Genomic DNA, 22606 nt, shown 5'->3' with positions numbered 1-22606 from the left:
TTCCGTCTTGCGAGGCATTCGTCTTGCGGGGCACCACTGTATACAAGTTGTACAAGTGACAAAGTATTTCAAAAGATTTCTGCATTGCAGGGGATTGAACTAGATGATCCCAGTGGTTCCTTCAAACTCTACAAATCTGATACGTGGTGTCTCTGTCCATAAGCAAACAAAAAAACATAAAAACTCCACCAAAACAATTGCTCTCTTACTTTAAATTAAATGAGATTTAATCCACCAAATAGGAAGGTACTTTAAAAAGTAGTCTATTTTCTGCATTTGCCTTAGTTATTTTAGGACAGGCTCTTAGCCATGTCATTCCTCTCATTTAGTTGGGTTCCAGCTTTACCTATGTTTGCTGCTCTCGCCCGACATATCTGCCCCAGCCATTTGCACACAGAAAATCCAGTGACTTCACAAGCAGTATAAATATCATTTAATTAAAAAAGTCTTGTCAAATTTTACCAAAAAGGAACATACAGTAGTTTTTTTCCTGTTTACATCTGATATACACTGATTTAAAGGAGTACATATTATACTTGTAGAAAACTGTACATATATATACACAAGACAAGCCAGTGTACAGACCAGAGTGGGGGGGTACGAATATTGCAGTCACAATAAATATTCAGTCCTGAGACAGAATGAGAGCCAAAGAGACTTCTGTGGAAATGATCAGAAGGCACTAAAAGCTTTAGCTTCCCCATTGCAAAAAAAAAAAAAAAAAAGACGGGGTAGTTTATTGCTACTGACTAATAGAGCTGCACCTCCCTCTTCAAACTTATCCCTGAGAGTATGTTTCTCATGCTGGTTATGCTGCTTTCTGTGATGGTTTCCCCACATGAAAGAGATGAGGGATCCTTTGAATATCATGTCCTTTTTGAGTCTCATGAGAAATAAATACTCATTTGGCCAAGATCAGAAATGTATACAGTGAAGTGGACCACTGCATGGAGTATTGCTTCTACCACAGATTGTCATTTTTGCTATAATGCCAACACCTGAAAATCAGATTTCATTGAGATGCCAGAGTTATTTCCCTAACTAATTTGTTCAAGGATGAGATTTTCTCTTCCAGTATTAAATTTCTGTTGTCTGTGTTCTTCTGCCTCTGTTCTGTAACCTGGAGAGTTTTCATCAGCTGTGCATTTTCCACATACAGGTCTTTCAGTAATAGATTCGACTTGGCATTTTTTTCAAACTAGAAAATAAAATGAATAGCGCTCCATTAATAAGTGTTTGGTGATGATACAGAACTCAAAAACATGCTGCTTACTGTTTTGCTAGAAAAGCAGTCATTTCACTCAGGAATATTAACTAGGAAATAAGTGATATGGTCCACTGGTTTTAAGTTTTAGCAACAGGTTTAAAGCAGGCTAACCTATGATGCTCTATGATATTTGACTACAACTCCCATCAGTCCCAGCCAGCGTGGCCATGGATTATGAGAGTTGTAGTTCAAAAGCATGGAGAGGAGGGCCACAGGTTAGCTGCCCCTGCTTTGAACAATTGTTTTTATATCAAGACCTTAGGAGGTAATCAGCATTCTCCCTCATTCCCAGAATGTAGCCCATCTTAAACAGAAAATATGAACCAGTGCAAACATTGGGACAATCATGTCTTTAATTAAAATGGTGGTTCTTAGAAAGTTGTGGTAATTTTAATGTTTTAGTGTTTTAACTTTTGTACACTTAGGTATAGTGATTTTTTTCTTGATTTGACTTTTCTTTAAACCACTTGGAAGTAGCAATATGACTAGTTTAGAATAATCCCTTCTCATCCATCTTCCCTCTGTTAAAAAATTATGTCAGCACATTTCCCATTCCCTTCGTGTTTTGACCTTGGAATAATTAGTCGATGAACAAACTGTCCAGAATAACAGCTTTGCCATAAATCCAAACTGGAAAAGTTTAGAACAACCACAGGTCCAGTGCTAGCTTGAAGATGTGCTCTAAGAATGGCTATAGATAGACTGCTCTAGTATTGTGTCCTACCAAACCAGCCTGGGAAAGGGGGTAGCTGTTCTTTTGTCTTTCCATATACTGTAGCCAGAAGTGAACTGACTGATAGGGCCACAGCTTATACCATGAGTGGAGAATCCTGGATTTTGCCACATGGGGCTTTTACGTGTTGCCTGCAAGCCAAGCAGCTTGCAGTTCACACAGTGTGCAGGACACTTACAAATGACTGGAGAGGACCAGAAGCAGTAGCAACCATGAAACAGGGTCACTCAAATACAATATATTTGAAAATCATTCAGTGCCAAATACATTGACATAATTCAGGACACATCTTGGTGATCCCCTGGCTATTTTTGGCCAGCTTATGTCCTTTTCCAGACAAATTATATATTTTTACATTTAATAAAAGAATTAATGCCGTAAACAGATCATGGGCCCATAGACCACCTAATCCCCATTCCACTGACCTGCTCCTTGAGTTCAGCCACCTTTTCCTGAAGCATTGTTTGCACGTTCTTCAAATTCATCTCCAGTTCTCCCACCTTTTCCTCCATTAATCTATGCAAGTTCTCATGCTCTTCCTGCAAAATAAAGGGACCAAGTCATAGCCGTGATATTACAACAGTTATGGGAAGTAACTACCCTTGGGAAGTCAATTCACTTCAAACAAGTCCCAATGCTGCATCTGAAATAACGATTTATTATCTCGGAATCTCTCTTCTTGTAACTTAAAATTCACTGGTTCAGGTCCTACCCTCTAGAGCTGGAGAAAACATCTACCATGTGATATTTCCTTTAGATATCTGAAGATGGTTACCGTTATCTCCTCTCAGTCTCCTGCTATCCAGGCTAAACATACCCAACTCCCTCAACTATTCCTCATAAGGCTTGGTTCCAGACCACTTATTATCATCTTGATTGCCCTCTGCAACCGTTCTAGATTGTCCATAATCTTATATCATGGCATCCACATAGTACTTCAGGTGCGGTCTGACCAAGGCAGAATAGAGCTCATTCTAAAACACAATCCACAAATTATCCCAGATGTATATCGGTGCTCTCTGTGCTGTCTGCAGCCAAGCCTTTACATAATACAGGTACAGTGGTACCTCGGTTTAAGTACTTAATTCATTCCGGAGGTCCGTTCTTAACCTGAAACTGTTCTTAACCTGAAGCACCACTTTAGCTAATGGGGCCTGCTGCTGCACCGCCGGAGCACGATTTCTGTTCTCATCCTGAAGCAAAGTTCTTAACCTGAGGTACTATTTCTGGGTCAGCGGAGTCTGTAACCTGAAGCGTATGTAACCGAGGTACCACTATATTTTATTCAGAGTTAAGAGTCCACTTTTCACTAGGATATAACTTTCCCAGCACAGTATTTTACATGCAGCGTTGCCTCAGATACTTAACCGTATTTTTTGCCCTATAGGGCTCACCGGCCCATAGGGCGCACCTCGGTTTTTTTTGGGGGGGGGGAATGAATAAAAAAAAATTATACCCCCCCAGCCGCGGGGCTGGGGCTGGGGAAGCCCGAGCTTCCCCCGACCCCAGAACAGGCTGCTATCCGCAAGCCTGGAGATCCCGGCGGCAACTCCCGCAGGCTCTCAAGGCTTGCTGATAGCTTCCTGAAGCCTGGAGAGCGAGAGGGGTCGGTGCGCACCGACGCCTCTCGCTCTCCAGGCTTCAGCGAAAGCCTGCGTTCGCCCCATAGGACGCACACACATTTCCCCTTCATTTTTGGAGGGGAAAAAGTGCGTCCTATAGGGTGAAAAATACGGTAACTGCATCTGGTGCTCCTGCACCAATAGCAAAAGGAGGCTTGTATAATTTATGCAAGTCACAGAATTTTGCTTCATGTGTTGGATCTATTGTACCTTTTTATTTAAACAGGCATATTAAGTAAGGGTTCCTCCCCCCCCAAAAAACCCACGGATTTTCACCATTAATTCTAACCGATCTTATCTCTGTTGGGTGATTTTTGTAACTTTATTCTACAATGCTCAGAGACTATGGCATTAAATGGTGTATAAATAGTTGAAATAATTACATAACAAAAATGAAGACTAGGCGAGAGTTGCTGTTTGAAAGTGCCTGTTTCAGGTAGGAAGAGGTTGTGTAAAAACCACACATGTACACATACTGCGTTTCCACATAGGGAGCCTTTATTTTTGTATGAGACACAACTCGAGCACCATTCTTCCCTACCTGATATGTGGCCGCCTGCCATCTCATCTGCTTCGCCTGGGAGTCCAGCTCTCCTTGCAGCTGCCTAACCACATTCTGTTCTTCTGCCAATCTCTTCTCTAGCTCTGCAAGGCAGGCCTTAGGTACGGAATTGCCTGCCTGGCCCTTTAACTCTTCTAGCTCCTGTGAATGCCGAAACTTGGCCAGGCTCAAGCTCGTGTTGGCTTCTAGTAGCTGCAATGCAAGAGAAAATTAAAAACATCATTAAAAGTTGAAATGCTGTAGACCAGGAACAGAGAACCTTTCTTGGACTGAGCGCTGGGGGAAACTGTCAGGGGCTGCATTCTAATACAGAGGTACCTCAGGTTAAGTACTTAATTCGTTCCGGAGGTCCGTTCTTAACCTGAAACTGTTCTTAACCTGAAGCACCACTTAAGCTAATGGGGCCTCCCGCTGCTGCTGCGCCGCCGCTACCCAATTTCTGTTCTCAACCTGAAGCAAAGTTCTTAAACCAAGGTACTATTTCTGGGGTAGCGGAGTTTGTAACCTGAAGCGTCTGTAACCCGAGGTACCACTGTAGTGGGTAGGGACAAACCCCATCACAAAGCTATTTCCCATAGAAGCAGGCATATATTTAAATCTAAAGCTATGTCCTCCATTTTATTCATACTCTGGCTTTTTTTAAAAAACAAAAAAGTAAACACCTCTCCAACACCTTTCATCTGTCCTGGCTGTGCAAAAGGCAGAAAGAACTTAATCCCAGATGAATGCAAATAAGGCAGATGCACTCCTAAACTGAAATAAAGCCTCAAACATCAAAATGCAATTGCTTCCTGCAAAAAATGCATGCATGTAGTTGCAATATGCAGGGGTTACTTTTTGCCTATTTGCAAGGAATGTAAGCCTGAGACATCAAATGGGGGGGGGGGGGAGAAATCCAGCTGCTGGAAGGGCCTCCACTGTGGGTCCCATCACCACTGGTACGATTCCTGCCCTTGAAATAACCCCCGAAATCCCCCCCCCCACATTCTGCCATCAGCCAATGGGGGGCAGGAGAACATTTTAGCTCAGCTGCAGAATGAACCAGACATTTAACAGAATAGATTGGCTCAGGGGTTTCCCTTTTGCACTTGAGCAGATTGCGACAAGGGTAGCTGCCGGTGGCCACCCAGAATGTCCTTGTGTTGGCAGAGCATAAAACTTTCCCTGATCCACAAGGTTAGATCCTGTACCATTGGTATTCTTCTATGGAGTTTTTAGCTTCGTTCTATTGTTTCGGCGGTTCTTCGTTTTGCACCATGTATACCACTCAGAAATTAAATAAATATTAAGTGGTTTACCAATAATTTTAAATAAATAAAAAATCGCCTCTGCTTTGATCTCCTTGCAGCAGACCTTGCAGAGCAAGAAGCTTAAAATTGTCCATTTTTCACAAGAAAGCCCTTTCCCCTCCCTACTTAATAGCTGATGGCTGGGCCCCTGTAGCGCACAGAGAACTGAAATACTCCACAGTCCATTTAAAGGTTATTTCTCATCAGATCAATTCAAAATAAAGTAGTGGTACTAATCCACTACTAATTCTCTTGGAGAATCTAGAAGCCAGTATTTATTTATTTTTTGCAATGTATATCCAAACACAGGCAAAACAGGTGAACTCCAGTAGAAACTGCCCTGGTCCTCGTTGGTTTTGCAGAGTAAGAAGTGCACAACCAGTGCCAAAGAATTCATCTAGCTCTGTTTTATACAGCAACACTACTATCCCACTATAACAATGCTACCCTCCCCTCAAATCTATGACATTGGGACTAGATCTTCTCTTAGGTTTAATGTTTGGACACATTTCTTTGACCAGGTGTAAAGGCTCTTGAGCCCTGCTCCTCTGTCCAAGCAGGGGCATGCACTTCACCGCTGTTTCAGCCATGCCTAGGCCCTCATTTGTAACAGGCAGTGATGCTCCCAGTGAGCCAAAGGCAGGCCATATTCAGCTGCACCAGCCTACCCGATCCTGGCATTCTTCCACCTCTTCTCTCAGTTGTGCTTTTGTTAGCCGTAGCATCTGACACTCCTGTGTCGAACGTTCCAGTTCAGCCTCCAGCTCCTGAGACTGGCTGGCCTGTTCAAGGAGAGAATGGCAGCAAAGGATGAGGCCAGCAACAATGTGGGTTCTTTCAGTAATAATAATAATAATAATAATAATAATAATAATAATAAATAAATAAATAAATAAATTCATATCCCGCCCTCCCCAGCCGAAGCCGGGCTCAGAGCGACTAACAACAATAAAAGTAACACAGCATTCTAAAATCAATTCATTCTAAAATCAATTCAAAATCAAATTAATGGCAACCATTGGGCTAGAGTTCTGTGAGGATTACCAAAGGAGGCGGTCAGACTATGCCTTGGCCAAAGGCCTGGTGGAACAGCTCTGTCTTGCAGGCCCTGCGGAAAGATGTCAAGTCCCGCAGGGCCCTAGTCTCTTGTGACAGAGCGTTCCACCAGATCGGGGCCACAATCGAAAAGCCCTGGCTCTGGTTGAGGCCAGCCTAACATCCCTGTGGCCCGGGACCTCCAAGATGCTTTTGTTTGAAGACTGTAAGGTCCTCAGTGGGACACAGCATACTCAAGACACAAATCCTCTTGGTACACGCCTGCTTTCTTGTGTGTGTGTTTCAGGGAATATAGGGGCTTTGGAAGAGTTTTTGAGCATCCCTAGGTGTTTCCTTCTGTGAAAGGAGTATTTCGAGGTACCTGTGACGATTTGTTAGATTCCCAGGTGTGTCCTTGGGCCCAAAAAGATTAGGGATGCTTGATTTTGTATTTATCCATGCAAACCCAAACCTTACGTGTGACCATTGTAGTCTTCCTCCAATATGCCTAGAATGATGCTCTTTCTAAATTCCATTGCATTAATAAATTCACTTGGCAAACAAGTCAACCCAATCACACTCCAATATTCACAGACTTGCTCTTTGGGGCTGTTTGTGGACAGCCCATTTCTCCCTTTTATTACTCCCAGAAAATAATTGCCACTAGTCATGGGCTAGCAGTACACAGCCAAGAGATCATAAGTGTGCTCAGATAGTTTATAATTTAAACGAAGAGCACTGCAAAAAGCAGTATGGGACAATTTTCATTGTTAAGGCTCCTTTTGAAAGTACTACTCTTCCTCCGTTCAGCACTTCTATTTTTTATTTTATATAACAGAATGTGCCTACTGCTTGATTGTAAATAAAGCCTCTAAGCAGTTTATACAAGGAATACAAAATACAAACTTTAGTTTTAGTTCTAGTAGAGGAATGAAGTACCGTATTTTTCGCCCTATAGGACGCACTTTTTCCCCTCCAAAAATGAAGGGGAAATGTGTGTGCGTCCTATGGGGCGATTGCAGGCTTTCGCTGAAGCCTGGAGAGCGACAGGGGTCGGTGCGCACCAACCCCTCTCGCTCTCCAGGCTTCAGGAAGCTATCCGCAAGTCTTGGGAGCCCGCGGGAGTTCCCGCCGGGCTCCCATGGCTTGTGGAGAGCTGCCTGCATCCCGAAGCCTGGGGTGCGCTGAGCTCAGCGCGCCCCAGGCTTTGAGCTTCGCGCAGCTCTCCGCAAGCCGTGGGAGCCCGGCGTGACTTCACACTGGGCTCCCACGGCTTGCGGAGAGCTGCCTGCATCCCTGCGGATAGCAGCCTGTTCTGGGGGCTGGGGTCGGGGGAAGCTCGGGCTTCCCCTGCCCCAGCCCCGCACCTGGGGGGGAAATAAAAAAAAATTTCTTTATCCCCCCCCCAAAAAAAACTAGGTGCGCCCTATGGGCCGGTGCGCCCTATGGGGCAAAAAATACGGTAAATGCAAGGCGCTGCAGAATTTTCACCCGTCTTCTCCTAGAAGGCAACATATTTTAAACTATTTCCTTTGCCTAAACACAGCAACTCAGTGACCGCCACAGCAACCCAAGCTTTCCATCAATGTAAAAAGCAGTGCATTCCTGTATCCATGGTCCACGTATTAGGCCTTAGAAATTTCCACCAGAATATTGCATGGCTGGCTCAGCATTATAGGTGGGTTTGTGCAGTGGGACATGGCAGCCTGCAACTGATGTGCCCCTTCCTCCCCGTTCCGATCAGCCTTACCTTTTCCCTCCAGGCCTTCAGCTGCTGCTCCAGCAGGGCCTTCTCTCCCTGCCATGCCAACCGCTCCTGAAGATGCTCCTTTGTCAATTCAGCAGAGGCCTCTTGAAATTGCCTGGCAACCGCAGCTTCGTGGTCCCTTTGGCTCTCCAGCTCGACAAGCCTCCGATTCAGTAAATTGACGGCATTCCGGCTGACATTGTTATCACTGCTCAGTTCAGAGAGTTCATGGCTCAGCTGATCTATCCTGGCGTTTAACTGGAAGATTTCCACCTCATAGTGCTTATTCTAAAAGAAGCATTTCAGACATTCAGAGCTGCAGCATTCATCCCACCCAGGGGAAAACATCTTAACTTCTAATCTTGAGTACTGCCTCAGGGGGGTGTCTCATACTGCTTGCCTGCAAAGAACAGGTGCAGGGGTCTTCTCCCTGTTTTTTGGAGCACACTAGTGTACATTTCTTAACGAGGGTGGCGGAAGTTAAGAAATGCCTTTTCTCGGGATGAAAGGGCTGGTTTGTTTGATGGTTGAATTACTGGAGCTATGGCAGGCAGAACAAAAGGAGGCACTCGCCAGAGCAACCCAAGACTGACTCCAACGTTACACGTACTTTGTTAAAGGAACATGTACTAGAAAGATTCAAAAGGTTGCGAAAGAACTCAACCCCTACTGAATTAGCATTTAACTCTTTGCAAGGCGGGACAGTGTATGGTTTTGGCACTTGGAAATCCAACTTTCAGCCAAAGCTGATAAGATAAACCTTGGGCAAAATGGGTGTCCATCAGCCTAACCTTGCATGGATGAAGTTAGGATTGTAAAGCATTTAAACATTGGAAAGAGGATATAGAAATTTAATTTCTTGTGTCTCCAGATGGGGTTGAAACCCTGTCCTCTGCCTGAAACCCCGAAGAGCCAGCTGCCAGTCAGTGTAGACAATACTGAGCTACATAAACAGCCTTTACCGAAGGTGTCATGGGCTTTGAAGACACTCGAACTCAGGACGCAAGGGAGAAATGTGCAAAGAGGAAGGCACACTTGGCAAATCCACACTGTGATCAACTCCCGCCTGGAAACCTATGTCGCCACTGTGGAAGGACGTGTGGATCCAGAATTGGCCTCCACAGTCACTTACAGACTCGTTAAAACCGTGTTTATGGAAGACAATCTTACTCAGCTATGAGTGATTGCCGAAGAAGAAGAAGACATAGACTAATGGTCTGACTTGGTATAAGGTTGTGTTTTTTATGACTGGTAGCAGCTTTCCAGGGTTTTAGGAAGAGCTTCCCCCATCCTCAACTGCTAGTAGATCATTTTATCAAAATCCCAGAACTGGGTCTTATGTAAAGGCATATCTAATTGTACACTCACTCTCTCTCACACTCTCTGTCTCTCTCTCTCTCTATATATATATAATTTACCAGTTGATTTAATTCTTCTATTCCACGCATCACCTTCTCTTTTTCCACCATCAATTCGTCAATATGTTTTCTGAAGAAGGGAGGGAAAACCATTTAAATTGTACAACCATTTAAACATATTTTGCATAGATTCTAAAACGGGAGCAGGAAACACGCTGCCACAAGTCACAGCTGATGTTTCACTATTGTTTGCAACATCAGTGCAGGTGGCTTGCAAAGAAAAAAAGGGGGAAACGCAGCTGCAGAAAATGAGTTATGTTGGTCCTCAACTCTCAAGCATCTTGAAATTTTAAAAAAAAAAAAAATATTAATAGTAGGTCTGCTAAAAGCAAAGCTGTTTTTCATGGCAGCTGGATCTAGCCCTCTTATTTTTAGTCCTCCCACCATGTCTATGTACAGATTTAAGGTGGCAGATCTAAGAACCAGACTGGAAATTCTTGTATGTGTATTCATACAACGCTATAACTGAGCATCCCGTCAGGTACACTGGAGCACACACTTCATTGCACTGATGCAGCCACATTCTGAGGGCTCGTTGTGTGCGGCTAGACCCTCTTGCCAATATTTCTGTTTAAAATTACACAATCCTTTTATTCAACGAGTTGCCTCTTGGGAAAACGTATGGTTTCACATTTACAGTTCCTTTGCAAGCTTCCCAAAGAACCGCCCCCCTTTCTTTAACCTGTGCTTTCTGTTTGCTTCACCAACATCCTCCACTTCTTGCTGAAATCTTCCAAGTTTATTTTTTAGGATGAGGTTGTCTTCTGAAACTCTGTGGAGCTCAATTCTGCATCATGGGAGAGAGAAAAAGTATTGAAGGACCGGAGTTAGTTTGGGGATGTTAAACAAATCAGGCAACTGGATTACCCATACTCAGCTAAGCGTCATCAAAATAAATATGTCTGAGAACAGGCAGTGGAACTGGGCAATCCCCTAAAAGAGAAGCTTTTTTAAAAAAATCTTCTTATATGCAATGCTTTTAAAAGTAGCTGCTTCCAAATGTGCTGTTTATACCCACTTACATCACAGAAATCAAAGAGAACACTTGATGGATGGATGTTACTCATATTATTCCATTACACCACTTGCTGAGTAAGGGTCAGGTGTTAAAGGTAAATAGTAAAGGAACCCTGGACAGTTAAGTCTGGTCAAAGGCGACTATGGGGTTGCGGCATTCTTCGGGCCAAGGGAGCCAGAGTTTGTCCACAGGCAGCTTTCCAGTTCATGTGGCCAGCATGACTAAATTGCTTCTGGCGCAATGGAACACCATGATGGAAACCAGAGTGCATGGAAACGCCGTTTGCCTTCCTGCTGCTCTCCTTATTTACTCACATTGGTATGCTTTCAAACTGCTAGGTCAGCAGGAGCTGGGACAGAGCAATGGGAGCTCACCCTGTTGCGGGGATTCGAACTACCAACCTGATTGGCAAGCCCAAGAGGATCAGTGGTTTAGACCACAGCACCACCCATGTTAAATGTTAAGTGTTAAATGTGTGCCAGCACTACACATTCACTTATTCTTTGAATGGCAGCTGTTGGGTGGGTGGGGTGTGCTACACTTTCTCTGTGTGCTACGGACTTGCCAAACATCCCTCCTCAAACTACTGGCTCCCAGGTTTTACTACTTACTTATCCTGTTCACAGGCAATCTATGACTTCTTTCTTCTATGAGACAAAACTAGAGCTCTGTGCTATGGCACGGGACATACAAATTTGATTTCAAGTCACTGTGAGAATAGTAGTTGTGACCCAGAGATCAAAAGTGCCCCATATAAAAGCACATGCTCTGTTCTCTTTGATGTCAGGCATGTTTCGTGTAGTTGCCTCTATTAAGCATCCCTTGCACACGAACACACGAGAACTGAAAGGCTACACACATTTAAAGCACACACACCTCAAATCCTGCAAACCGTTGTTTGTTAAGGGTATCACAAATCATAGCGCTATAGGGGTGCTTTAAATATATGGTGTGCATACAGTCAGTCTGAATTAATGCACACTATGAAATAGAATTTCTGTGGGAAGATGGATCATCTCTGCTATAAAACGTAGCATGTGAACAAGCCCAGAAGTAATAAGCAGGCATGCAATGATTAGTCAAATCATTTTTAAAAGATGAGTGCATTTTTATAGAAGAACCATACATTTCATTTCATAGAACAGTAGCCGTGAAACAGCATATTAGCAATAATTCTTTAGCAGGCACATGGAGAGCCATTCCAGAGACAGTGTGCCAGCCAGACAGCTGCTTCAAGGCAAAAAATGTCACAATTCCCCAAAAGTGAGAAGGGAATTGGACCGGGTACCATACAACCACATTGGTGAGAAAGGCTTTTGCCTAAATTACCAAGGGTTCAACCATAACACAATGTAGCAGAATATGAGACTACTATTTATATTGCCAAGTGCCCATGTTTCAATTTGGTAATGTCACCAGACCTCATGAAGTGTGTCTCAGCCTCATGCTTCATCTTCATGTCTTCTTCCAGTCTGTCCCTTTCCTGGGCCAGTCTCTGTCCCAAAATGGAAATCTCTTTGGCATAGTACTGCTCCATTTCTGACCTCTCCTTCTCAAAGCTCCTCTCGAGTTCTTGGGCGGGAGCTAGTTTCTGGACCTGATCTTTCAAGCCGTCTATCACCTCCTGGCATTTGGCGTTCAGCTCTTCCAAATCGCTCTTCTGTTCCTCCAATTCGCTGATCTCAATCTTGAAACCTTGTTCAACATCCTTCCTTTCCTTCTCAAAGTTCCTTTTCATCAGCTCAATTTCTCTTTCGTAGTAATTGACCTAGCACAGTAAAACCAAACCAAACTTTTGTTATGCATTCTTTAGGTAGCATGGTTAATACATGCACAAACCGGTCGAGAGTCCTTACTTCACGTTGAACAACTTGGTCCTTGAAGTGAGGCATTGCAAGAGCTAGAAGCCTATGCATTTCAAGAGGGTAGGATTTTTATACAGAATGAGGGCATTTAACAGCAGGAAATCTTCTGTAAAGATTTCTTATTCCATACAGACTTACTCCATTCATACAGAACTAACTTGTCATCCACAAATGAACCAAATCCACCCTTTTCTACAAACGGCCATAATATGCCATCCCACATTCTCCTAATTTACATTGGCGATGAGATACTTAATTTACAAGAGCAATGGAGAAAAGTGCCACGAAAAACCCAAAACATTTCATTATCATAAATAAGTTTACATCTATAAAAAAAAATACTTAAAATGCTGATTTAACAACAAAAGCTGCATCATTTGGTCAACATACTCAAATGTATCCTGCTGAGCAAGTAACCCAAAGACTGCATTCAGAAATATATTGAGAGTCTACTGAATCTTACGACGATTTTTAACCTGAATTGGCATTTAAACACCTGCCTGTGTCTTCCTCCTCGACTCACCTTGGTTTCCAGCTGTATTTTCAGGTCTTGATGCTGTTCCTTCAGTTCTTCAACCAGAAGCTCCATTTCTATGCTTACTGAATAGGGACCGGATTCAATGAAAACGACACCTATAAATAAAATTATTCTTGAAAGAAAGGAAAAGAACAGGCCCAAGAATGCAGAATTGTGGAGGATAAAACTACTACTACAGGATGGCCACGCCTCTAGGAATGGATGAAGCATGTTTCTCAGTTGCTGGAAACTGCAGGAAGAGAGAAGGCTACTGAACTCAGGTCCTGTTTGCAAACTGCCAATAGGCAGGTGGTTGATCACTGTGAGAAGAGGATACTGAGCTAGACAGGCCAATGGCCTGATCCAGCGGGCTCCTCCTTTGTTCTTAGAACACTGAGGAAACAAACTGCCAAACTGAGGAAACCAACTGCCAAGATAGATCATGTATCTGGGGTGTGGTCTGGTTGCTTTTCCTCCACCAACACAGTATTACATAGGGAGCATGGGAAGGCGAACGAGAGCATACAACTGTATGCTATTCCGCCTGGCCTTTAATTTGAATTCAGCCCAATCTTTTACTTCCCTTCCCTTCTCTTCCCTCCCCCTCCCCTTTTATGAAGATAATAATAATATAATAATTTATTATTTATACTGCGCCCATCTGGCTGAGTTTCCCCAGTCATTCACCCGCTCTGAGACCCCACAGCTTATTCTGCCCTGGCCTCCTCGCTGGCCCAAGTAGGACCAATTCAGCCAGCTAGCCCTGGGGATTATCTAATGCTTATTTCCCCTAAATTGATTTTTGATTTTTATTGTTATTCATGTTTTTATACTGTATTTTATGCTGCTTTTATAATTGTTTTAAAGTTGTTGCTAGCCGCCCTGAGCCCGGTTTTTGAACCGGGAAGGGCGGGTTATAAATAAAAAATTATTTATATTTATATTATTTATAAATATGCGCCATGGTGATTGAATAACTCAAAATGTGGGCTTGTTATCAGAACTAGTTACTGACACACTGGAAAGGTTTCAGAGTCTAGATGGCTCAGGACCACAATACCTCAAGGATTGCCTCTTTCCATATGAACCTTCCAGGACCCTAAGATCATCTTCTAAGGCCCTCCTTCGTGCGCCTCCTCCTTGAGAAGTCCGGAGGGTGGCAACACGACAATGGGCCTTCTCTGCAGTGGCTCCCCATCTGTGGCATGCTCTCCCAAGGGACGTTCGCCTGGTGCCTTCATTATACATCTTTAGGCGCCAGGCAAAAACACTCCTTTTTAACCAGGCATTTGGTTGACTTGTACCCTGTTAAAATGTGGCTCTTTTTGGGGGGGGGGATGTTATTGAGTTATTGTTCTTATTTTGATTTTATATATTGTGGTCTTTTCTGTGAACCACCCTGAGACCTCCGGGTATAGGGCAGTATATAAATTCAATAAAAAAACTAAAAAATGATAACAGTTTAGAAGAGCCACAGGTCACATAGGTCATGCATACCGATTAAAAAAACCAAAAACTAAGGAAAACACACACACACACACACACATGCTTAAAATGCATGTTATACAGGTACACTTTCTGGGAATGTGGGATTAATCATAACACCTCAGGCAACAAATCTTACAAGTCTTGAAGGGAGCAGATATTAAAAACAACAGAGGTAAGTGTTTTAGCTACCTGGGGGAGAAACGTGATACATTATTCTTTTAATACGCACTGGATAAAAGAGCTGTGGGTTGAAATTACAGACCACGACACCTGCAGCTGAAACATTTGGGGAAATATCTGTAGCCCTTGAAGAAGCTGCCTGGGAATCTTCGTATCTGGAGGTTATCCAGAAGAAACTGGACAGGTTTGTCAAGAGATGCTTTTGATACTGGATATCGTACCGCCCACGGCACGGGGGGTGGATTAGGTTTCTCTTGAAGAGTTCTAGAGCTGTCATATATCTTAACACTTACTCCTTCTTAGAAAATGCACACAGCTGGGAACATTTCTTACCGTTTTGGCCTGCCACCGGGAAGTGCTGGTGTCCAAGAAGAAGTTCCTCATCTTTTTGTATGGTGTCTTAAAAGAAAGAAAAAGGTACACATTATGACGAAAGGAGTTCTTCAAAGATTTTGTATAGCAGAAGGGAAAAGGCAGAGAGGACCTTGTGCACCACAATTTGCTTTAAGATGTTTTCATTGCTGTATTTTAAATTGTTGTGACCCCCTCTAGGACCTTAGGGTCAAGGGTGGGTAATAAATCATCATCATCATCAAGAGCAGCAACAACAACAGTAACAACAACAACAACAACTTGCCCTTCTGGTGCAAGAGAGAAGAATGGATGCAAGGACCATTGTGCCAGAATGATGTATATATAACATCAAAGCAGTGTACCAGGATACGCAGTAGAGCCCCACCACCACCAAAACTTGGAATCATACAACCACACTAGGGCAAACCGCTGATATGGGGAGAAAAGGGTACATAGCATGAAAAGGGCTGAAAATTTTAAAAGGCGACTTTCCCCATGCTAATAGGACCTGGATACAACACTGTGGACATAAATACCAAGCGCCAAGGCTCAACAGTCCCCCCAGGACATAAGATTTTTTGAAAGGGAAAGGCTACAGCAACATAATGAGGCACATCAACAGACACCCCCCCACACACACACTGAGAGACGCACATCTATACAGAGAAGGAAACAAAGCAGGTTTTTGGCAAATCAAACAAAAAAAAAGTCTAAAGGGTGAAATATGAACAAAGCAGGGATAATTTATGTTTAATCTGTCACTTAGCCTTATGGCAAGCCTGAAAGAAACCAACAGGGAAGTTTCTGAACTCCTGGCAGCATGTGTTTTTTATCACATTATCGCAGTGCCTTTAAAATATATACAGCGGAGAGGCAATTGATAAATAAATGCACAACTCTAACGTTCATTTATTAATCCAATCCAGCGTGGAAAAAGCAGCCTAACCCGATATCCACCTGGTCTAGCTTTCTGACTCTGATTAATCCATCAGAATTGCTATTCATTTATACAAGTGTTTATATACTGTCCTCTTGCAAATAGGGCTGGGCGATAGATCAATATATCGTCCGAAACTGGCTTCAAGTCCATATTGTGATATTGGTTTCAGTTTTTGACCTGGTAATATATTGTGTATCATGGTGTGTGTGTGTGTGTGTGTGCGCGCGCGCGCGCGCACTATGTGGGGAAAACTGCAAATTCAACCATTGCTCCATCCTTATGTCAGACATTGTGATATATTGTGGTGTTTAGCTGGTCATATTGCCCAGCCCTACTTGCAAAGCATTTCACAGCAATGCAAAATCCTTTAAAAGCAATACAAACCAATCATCAAAATGAATGGCTACTCAGGAAAAAAATAAATAAAGCTCTATGTGCCTGTTGGCATGAAATAAATAAGTCTTCAAGAGATGCCTAAAAGTGAAAAGTTGAGGATGCCAAATCTGCACAACACTAAATGTCTGACTTCTGGCTGAGGTCAGCTGGGCCTCTGCAAAGTGGGGAACAACTAACAGGGCTGCTCCAGATGATCTCAGTGATCAGGTTGGGCTCGAAGGGCTCAAGCAGTCCTTATGCTATACTGGACCCAATTTATTCAGGGTTTTCTGTATCAGCACAAGAGACTTATACCTGGCCTGCCAGGATATGAGCAGCCAGCGTAGGTATTTCAGCAGAGGTGTCACATGCTAAAGCCTCCAGGCCAGGTCCAAGGGTGGTGCAACACAAAGCGCACTGCAGTAATCCAGCCTTGAGGTTACCGGAGCATGCAGTACAGCGGCCATGTTACCCACTTCCAGTTACGACTGCAGCAGGTATACCAGACATAGATGGCGAAAGGCACTCCTAGCCGCAACAACCTAGTGCCACCTGGCTACCTTTAACCTTCCCAAAAGAGCAAGGGTCCAGAGAGTAGGTAGTCAGAGGCACTGCTGCAAGTATCTTGTCAACATCATCAGGCTGCATCAGCAGGAAACGGACCCATTAGAGGGGACCAGATGTTGCATTAGATCCCTCAGCTGCATTTGCTATAATAGGGGCAACATGTCATTCCTCTATTCTGCCTCTCAGCATTTGGGGTGGAGTGGGAGGAACAGAAGGGTCTTGTTCCTAAACCCCTTGTGACTAACAGACACTACTGCATTTAACCTACAGTGGACACTCGGGTTTTGTTTTGTTTTTAATTTATTATTTGTACTCCGCCCATCTGGCTGGGTTTCCCCAGCCACTCTGGGCAGCTTCCAACAAAGATTAAAAATACGGTACATTAAAATGTCACACATTAAAAACTTCCCTGAACAGGGCTGCCTTCAGATGTCTTCTAAATGTTAGGTAGTTATTTATCTCTTTGACATCTGATGGGAGGGCATTCCACAGGGCGGGCGCCACTACCAAGAAGGCCCTCTGCCTGGTTCCCTGTAGCTTTGCTTCTCGCAATGAGGGAACCGCCATAAGACCCTCAGCACTGGACCTCAGCATCTGGGCAGAATGATGGGGATGGAGACGCTCCTTCAGGTATACTGGGCCGAGGCCGTTTAGGGCTTTAAAGGTCAACACCAACACTTTGAATTGTGCTCGGAAACGTACTGGGAGCCAAAGTAGGTCTTTCAAGACCGGTGTTATGTGGTCTCGGCGGCCGCTCCCAGTCACCAGTCTAGCTGCCGCATTCTGGATTAGTTGTAGTTTCCGGGTCACCTTCAAAGGTAGCCCCACATAGAGCGCATTGCAGTAGTCCAAGAGGGAGATAACTAGAGCATGGGTTGCGAATGTGATCCGTGTGGGATACACGTCCGCAAACTGCAGTGGAGCATCTGCGCACATGCGGGTTGCAATTTGGCGCTTCTGCACATGCGCAGCCACCAAAACCCGGAAGTAACCCGTTCTGGTACTTCCGGATTTTGGTGGTCTGTAACCCAAAAAAACACAACCTGAAGCATCTGTAACCCGAGGTATGACTGTATTTGATTTAACCCGATGTGACGTTCTAAATGCAACTTGCAATACACACCCAGAATTCTGGCTTTTACGTTTTCAGGCAGCAGCCTTTCTCCAACTCTGCTGGCCTTCATTTGACACCAGGCTAGACTATGCTTGCTTTCGTGCAGCTGGGAACGCAGTTTCTCCACCTCCATTTGCAGCTCATCGTTCTTGTCGCGCAGCTCCTGAAAGGGAAGAACCCGGAAGCTCAAAATGTGGAACAGCCTCCCTCGGATCTACCTCGTTGGGTGCACAGCAACCGTTCCTCGACAGAATAACCAGGTGTGCTTGCAAATAATTTAAAGACAGTCTTTAAAAAACACAAGACACTGGAACATAAGAAGAGCATGCTGGGTCAGGCCCGTGGTCCATCTAGCCCAGTGGCTCTCTAACTTCTTTCTCGGGGCCGTACTTTCAGGAAAAGAATTTGGTCGCTCCATGCCACGTTTTTTATTGACAAGAAATACAAAAAGAAGCAATTCCTAGCAGTGCTTGATTTATAGCACAGAACAATTTGCTGTGTGGTATCATACTGTTAAAGTAAAACCAATCAAACAAAACTGAAAGGGCAGAGGGAAGCAGAAATAGGCTCCAGCAGAGCGCCCTGGGCATATACTTCGTGCAGATAATTCGAAATACAGACTCCCAATGTCTGAGTGTTTATTTTCTTTGTGATGCTTCCTTAAAGGTAGCTGCTTCAGATGCTGCAAGAACACTGAACCCTTTTTAGCAAATTCAAAATTTTTTGTAGTGCAGCTGTTCTCCCTCACTGGATCATCACCTTGTTGCGGTGTGTCGGCTTCAACATTCCTGGGATCCTTTGTGAGCTGTTGAACTGCAGGACTTGCTCAAAAACAAAAGCCTACCACTCAGTTCTGAAAGACACCTGCGTTTTCTGGAGCCACCGTGAAGTCTGTGAGGGAGGGAGAATTGGGAGCTACGGACAGAACTGAATTTAAAAAGATCTGTTCTTCTCATTTCCTTAGCTGACAAGGTAAAGGTAAAGGTAAAGGTACCCCTGCCCGTACGGGCCAGTCGTGTCCGACTCTAGGGTTGTGCGCCCATCTCACTTAAGAGGCCAGGGGCCAGCGCTGTCCACAGACACTTCCAGGTCACGTGGCCAGCGTGACAAGCTGCATCTGATGAGCCAGCGCAGCACACGAAAATGCCGTTTACCTTCCCGCTAGTAAGCGGTCCCTATTTATCTACTTGCACCCGGGGGTGCTTTCGAACTGCTAGGTTGGCAGGCGCTGGGACTGAGCAACGGGAGCGCACCCCGCCGCAGGGATTCGAACCGCCGACCTGACGATCGGCAAGTCCTAGGTGCTGAGGTTTTACCCACAGCGCCACCCGCGTCCCCTAAGCTGACAAGGTACACGAACGATATAACTTTACAAGTGCAGAAGTGACTAGAGGGGGACAGGACTGAGGCCTACTCAACACAAAGGAGGTAAAAAGCGAGCCGCGATATAGAAGTCCATGGAAATGAGAACTCAAGCATTTCCGAAAACAAAAAACCTTGTAACACGCAAGATCTCAGGCTGCGACAAGACATCATGCAGGTTTGCTAAAGAATAGTATACCGCTACAAACAAGTGGATCGTGCACACACCTGAGGAGGGGAAAGTGCTCACCTTCACTCTCTATCAGGATGTAGCCGCAGCAAATGTCGAGAGTTTGGGGAGAAACAGGGAGAACTGAATTGGTAGCAGGACACATGAAATAACTCTAGTGCAACAGCAGCAGTTCTACCTGCACTGTCGGAAGCGACAGATATTACATTGTGATTTTCTTCTGGCAAGAAGCAGAGCTGGAGCAAAAACGGCAATAGTCACATGCTCCAAGTTATCTCTACAACCTTTGGTAAGGTGTCCCCAATTTTTATTCTAATAAAATATAGCTATCCTATGGTTAGGATCTCACTGCTCTGGTGCACGAGTACAGCTCTCCATCTTCTGGTAAGGAGAGTTGTATAGCTATGTAGGGGCTCTGTAATTAATGAGAATAGACTTGAAGCGGTATCATACCACTTTAAACAGTCATGGCTTTCCCCAAAGAATCCTGAGAGCTGTAGTTTGTTAAGGACGATGAGAGTCGTTAGGAAACCCCTATCTCCCCCAACTACAATTCCCAGAGTTCCCTAGAAAGAGGAATTGACTGCTAAACCACTCTGAGAATTGTAACTCTGTGAGGGGAAAAGGAGTTTCCAATAATTCTCAGCACTAGTAACAAGCTAGAGTTCCCACGATTCTTTGGGCATAGCCAAACCATTGCTTTAAAAAAATGTAACAGCAAACAATGGTTTACAGCTAACCAGGAAGTAACTAGCTAAATCTGCACAAGGGAAGGAGGAGTGCTTGAGGTTTGATCACATAATATCAAACTATGGTTTGGCACTATGTCTGAACTTACCCTCTGTGTTGAACCTTGGTGTTTTAACTGCTATTCTAAAACATGCCATTGAGGAAATGGTGTAGGCGCTTATCAAAAGACTGCTGATCTTTTAAAGAAAAGTCTTAATTTTTATGAGACTTGAATGAAGGCTGTTCTCTCAGCACTCAGATGGGTCCTCCCTGCACAATGCCATTTATAACACGTACAGGCCACCTACCCGGCACTGCAGCTCATATTCCTGAATGATTTTGGCAAAGCGTTCTTCTTGATCAAAGAGCTCTGTGCTGTGTGGATCCAGCAGCCCCAGCTAAAGCAAGCAAAGAGGTTTATTTTAAAAGTATTAGTGGTGAAATTACTATATATATATAGATATTCATTCATTCATTCCAAGAAATTTATACACCCCTTGATTGGAAAAACAAACAAACCCTCAAGCAGTTTACAATTAGCTGGTGGGAGCCAATTTTTCGGCAGCGGAAGGCTAGATTTATAACTTGACCTTAAATACATTTAATTTGGAAGCCTTGTCAACTGCAAGAAAACGTGATTTTTAAAACATGCACTTATCCTTGTGATTAGGAACCAAATAAGGCCACAATAGAAAAGCAACTGAAAGGGGTCAAAATCCTACAACAGAGATACATATGAATTTTATTGGTTTTTCAATATGAAGAGGAAAGCATTTTCATCAATCCGAAGCTACCTTGTCTTTCAACATGAAGTCGAGATCCTTCTGAAGATTTAGTACTTGCTTTTCAGATTCAGACAACTTTTGAACCACTTCAACAAGTTCACTTTGTAAGCGACTATTCTCCTTTTAAGAAAAACACCAAAAAAAAATGAAATTGAAAGTGCACATTTACGCTCATTAAACATGACACTGGGGTACCTTTTTGCAATTCCTGAGCAAGATACCAACATGTAGGATACAAAAAGGTTAGCACTTAGAAGCAATCCTGAAAAACCAGCTCCACCCAACAAGGTGCCCCAATCCTCAAGGGAGCATTTTTGGGAGCTGGAAGGGAGGTGCGGATAAGAAAGTAAGTTTCCACCAGCCCTGATAGGCAGATGGATCTCTTTGAAGAGTGGGTTAAATTCATTTAAAAACAAAATATAACTCTCTAGTCCTCACAGCTGCAGATTAAAGTATAGCAGTAATGCCTGGTGAAGTCTCCATAAGTCAGGAGACGAAAGCATATTTTTACTTAATATTTGCAGAATTCAGCCTCCCTTCAGGCAGGATTTTTACTTTATTCTTATTTTCAAGCTCAGAATATGCATTCTTGCTGTAGGCTGCACTGGTCATCCTGAAGATAACAGATGCTCCGAATCTTTACCTTGATCACTAAGCTCAGCTTCTGCCTCAGGCTAGATTCTTCCTCTTGAAGAGATCTGATGTCTGCTTCTAACTTGGTTTTCTGGTGGTTCCCTTGTTGCAAGAGCCGCTCCTTCTCCATCTCTGCTTCAGACTTCATAACACTGAGTTTCCCTCTGTAGTCTTGCTCAAGGTCTCTGCAAGATACAAGCACTGTTACTGGTATGGGCAAGTATTTTCCATGTAAAAATAAAAACAGAATGGTCCACAAGAGAAATGACTAGTGAGACTAAGAAGTTGGCCTCTCTACAGTCACAATTTTGTGAACATTGGCTGCATAGCTTATGCTGTGCTGTTTCACTGGATGGCAAGTTGGGCTTGCTCTTCACACTCCTCCTTGTGTATAAACCCCATCAGATAAGGACACCAAAAAGCTGGCTCACGTACTTCATTTTACTCTCATTGTGGTGCTCCAACGCACTATTGTGATCATCCACCTCCTCAAAAAGCTGCAGCTTCTGCTTTTCCACCTTCTCCAATTCAACTCGCGCTTTGTCTCTCTCAGTGGATATTTGCTCTACCTGAGCTCTGCAAAGACAGTGAAGGTGCTGTTAAGTATGCATCCGAAATGATGCAGAAGCATCCTTCTGTTCAGTTTCAATCCTACCATTTCCCATGGTATTAGTGCAAAAGAACATCAGATTATTATTATTTAATCCAATTAAAAACTGCATGTATCTGTTATCTTCCTATATACATAAAACAGTAAGGCTGTCGCCACGCTGTGGTTTGGGTAGCTACCAAAAGATGGCCACACCAACTCCTGTG

The 22606-nt window shown here is 43.8% G+C and overlaps 1 protein-coding gene across 4 annotated transcripts in view; it reads right to left on the bottom strand.

The window, feature by feature from the left end:
- Positions 1-410: 410 nt before the first annotated feature.
- The window catches only part of NINL (ninein like), a 52884-nt gene continuing 30688 nt past the window's right edge, over positions 411-22606 (bottom strand). For 3 of the 4 annotated variants that reach the window (XM_083604908.1, XM_083604910.1, XM_083604909.1), the window contains 15 exons: positions 22226-22366; positions 21801-21975; positions 21167-21277; positions 20681-20770; positions 18101-18254; positions 15075-15140; positions 13080-13189; positions 12113-12459; positions 10356-10460; positions 9674-9743; positions 8259-8543; positions 6142-6255; positions 4164-4376; positions 2426-2539; positions 411-1198 (listed from right to left, as the gene is read on the bottom strand). In XM_083604908.1, coding sequence (XP_083461034.1) covers positions 1013-1198; positions 2426-2539; positions 4164-4376; positions 6142-6255; positions 8259-8543; positions 9674-9743; positions 10356-10460; positions 12113-12459; positions 13080-13189; positions 15075-15140; positions 18101-18254; positions 20681-20770; positions 21167-21277; positions 21801-21975; positions 22226-22366 — 2281 coding nt within the window. In that variant the 3' untranslated portion in view covers positions 411-1012. Of the gene's footprint in view, positions 1199-2425; positions 3363-3734; positions 4377-6141; positions 6256-8258; positions 8544-9673; positions 9744-10355; positions 10461-12112; positions 12460-13079; positions 13190-15074; positions 15141-18100; positions 18255-20680; positions 20771-21166; positions 21278-21800; positions 21976-22225; positions 22367-22606 lie in introns of all 4 variants that reach the window. The other variant, XR_014545801.1, reaches the window with a different exon arrangement.

The sequence above is a fragment of the Podarcis filfolensis genome (genome assembly GCF_964270895.1).
Source record: "Podarcis filfolensis genome assembly, chromosome: 3".
Lineage (NCBI taxonomy): Eukaryota > Metazoa > Chordata > Lepidosauria > Squamata > Lacertidae > Podarcis > Podarcis filfolensis.
Note: the sequence above shows the minus strand (reverse complement) of the source record. Positions and strands in the feature narration are given on the sequence as shown.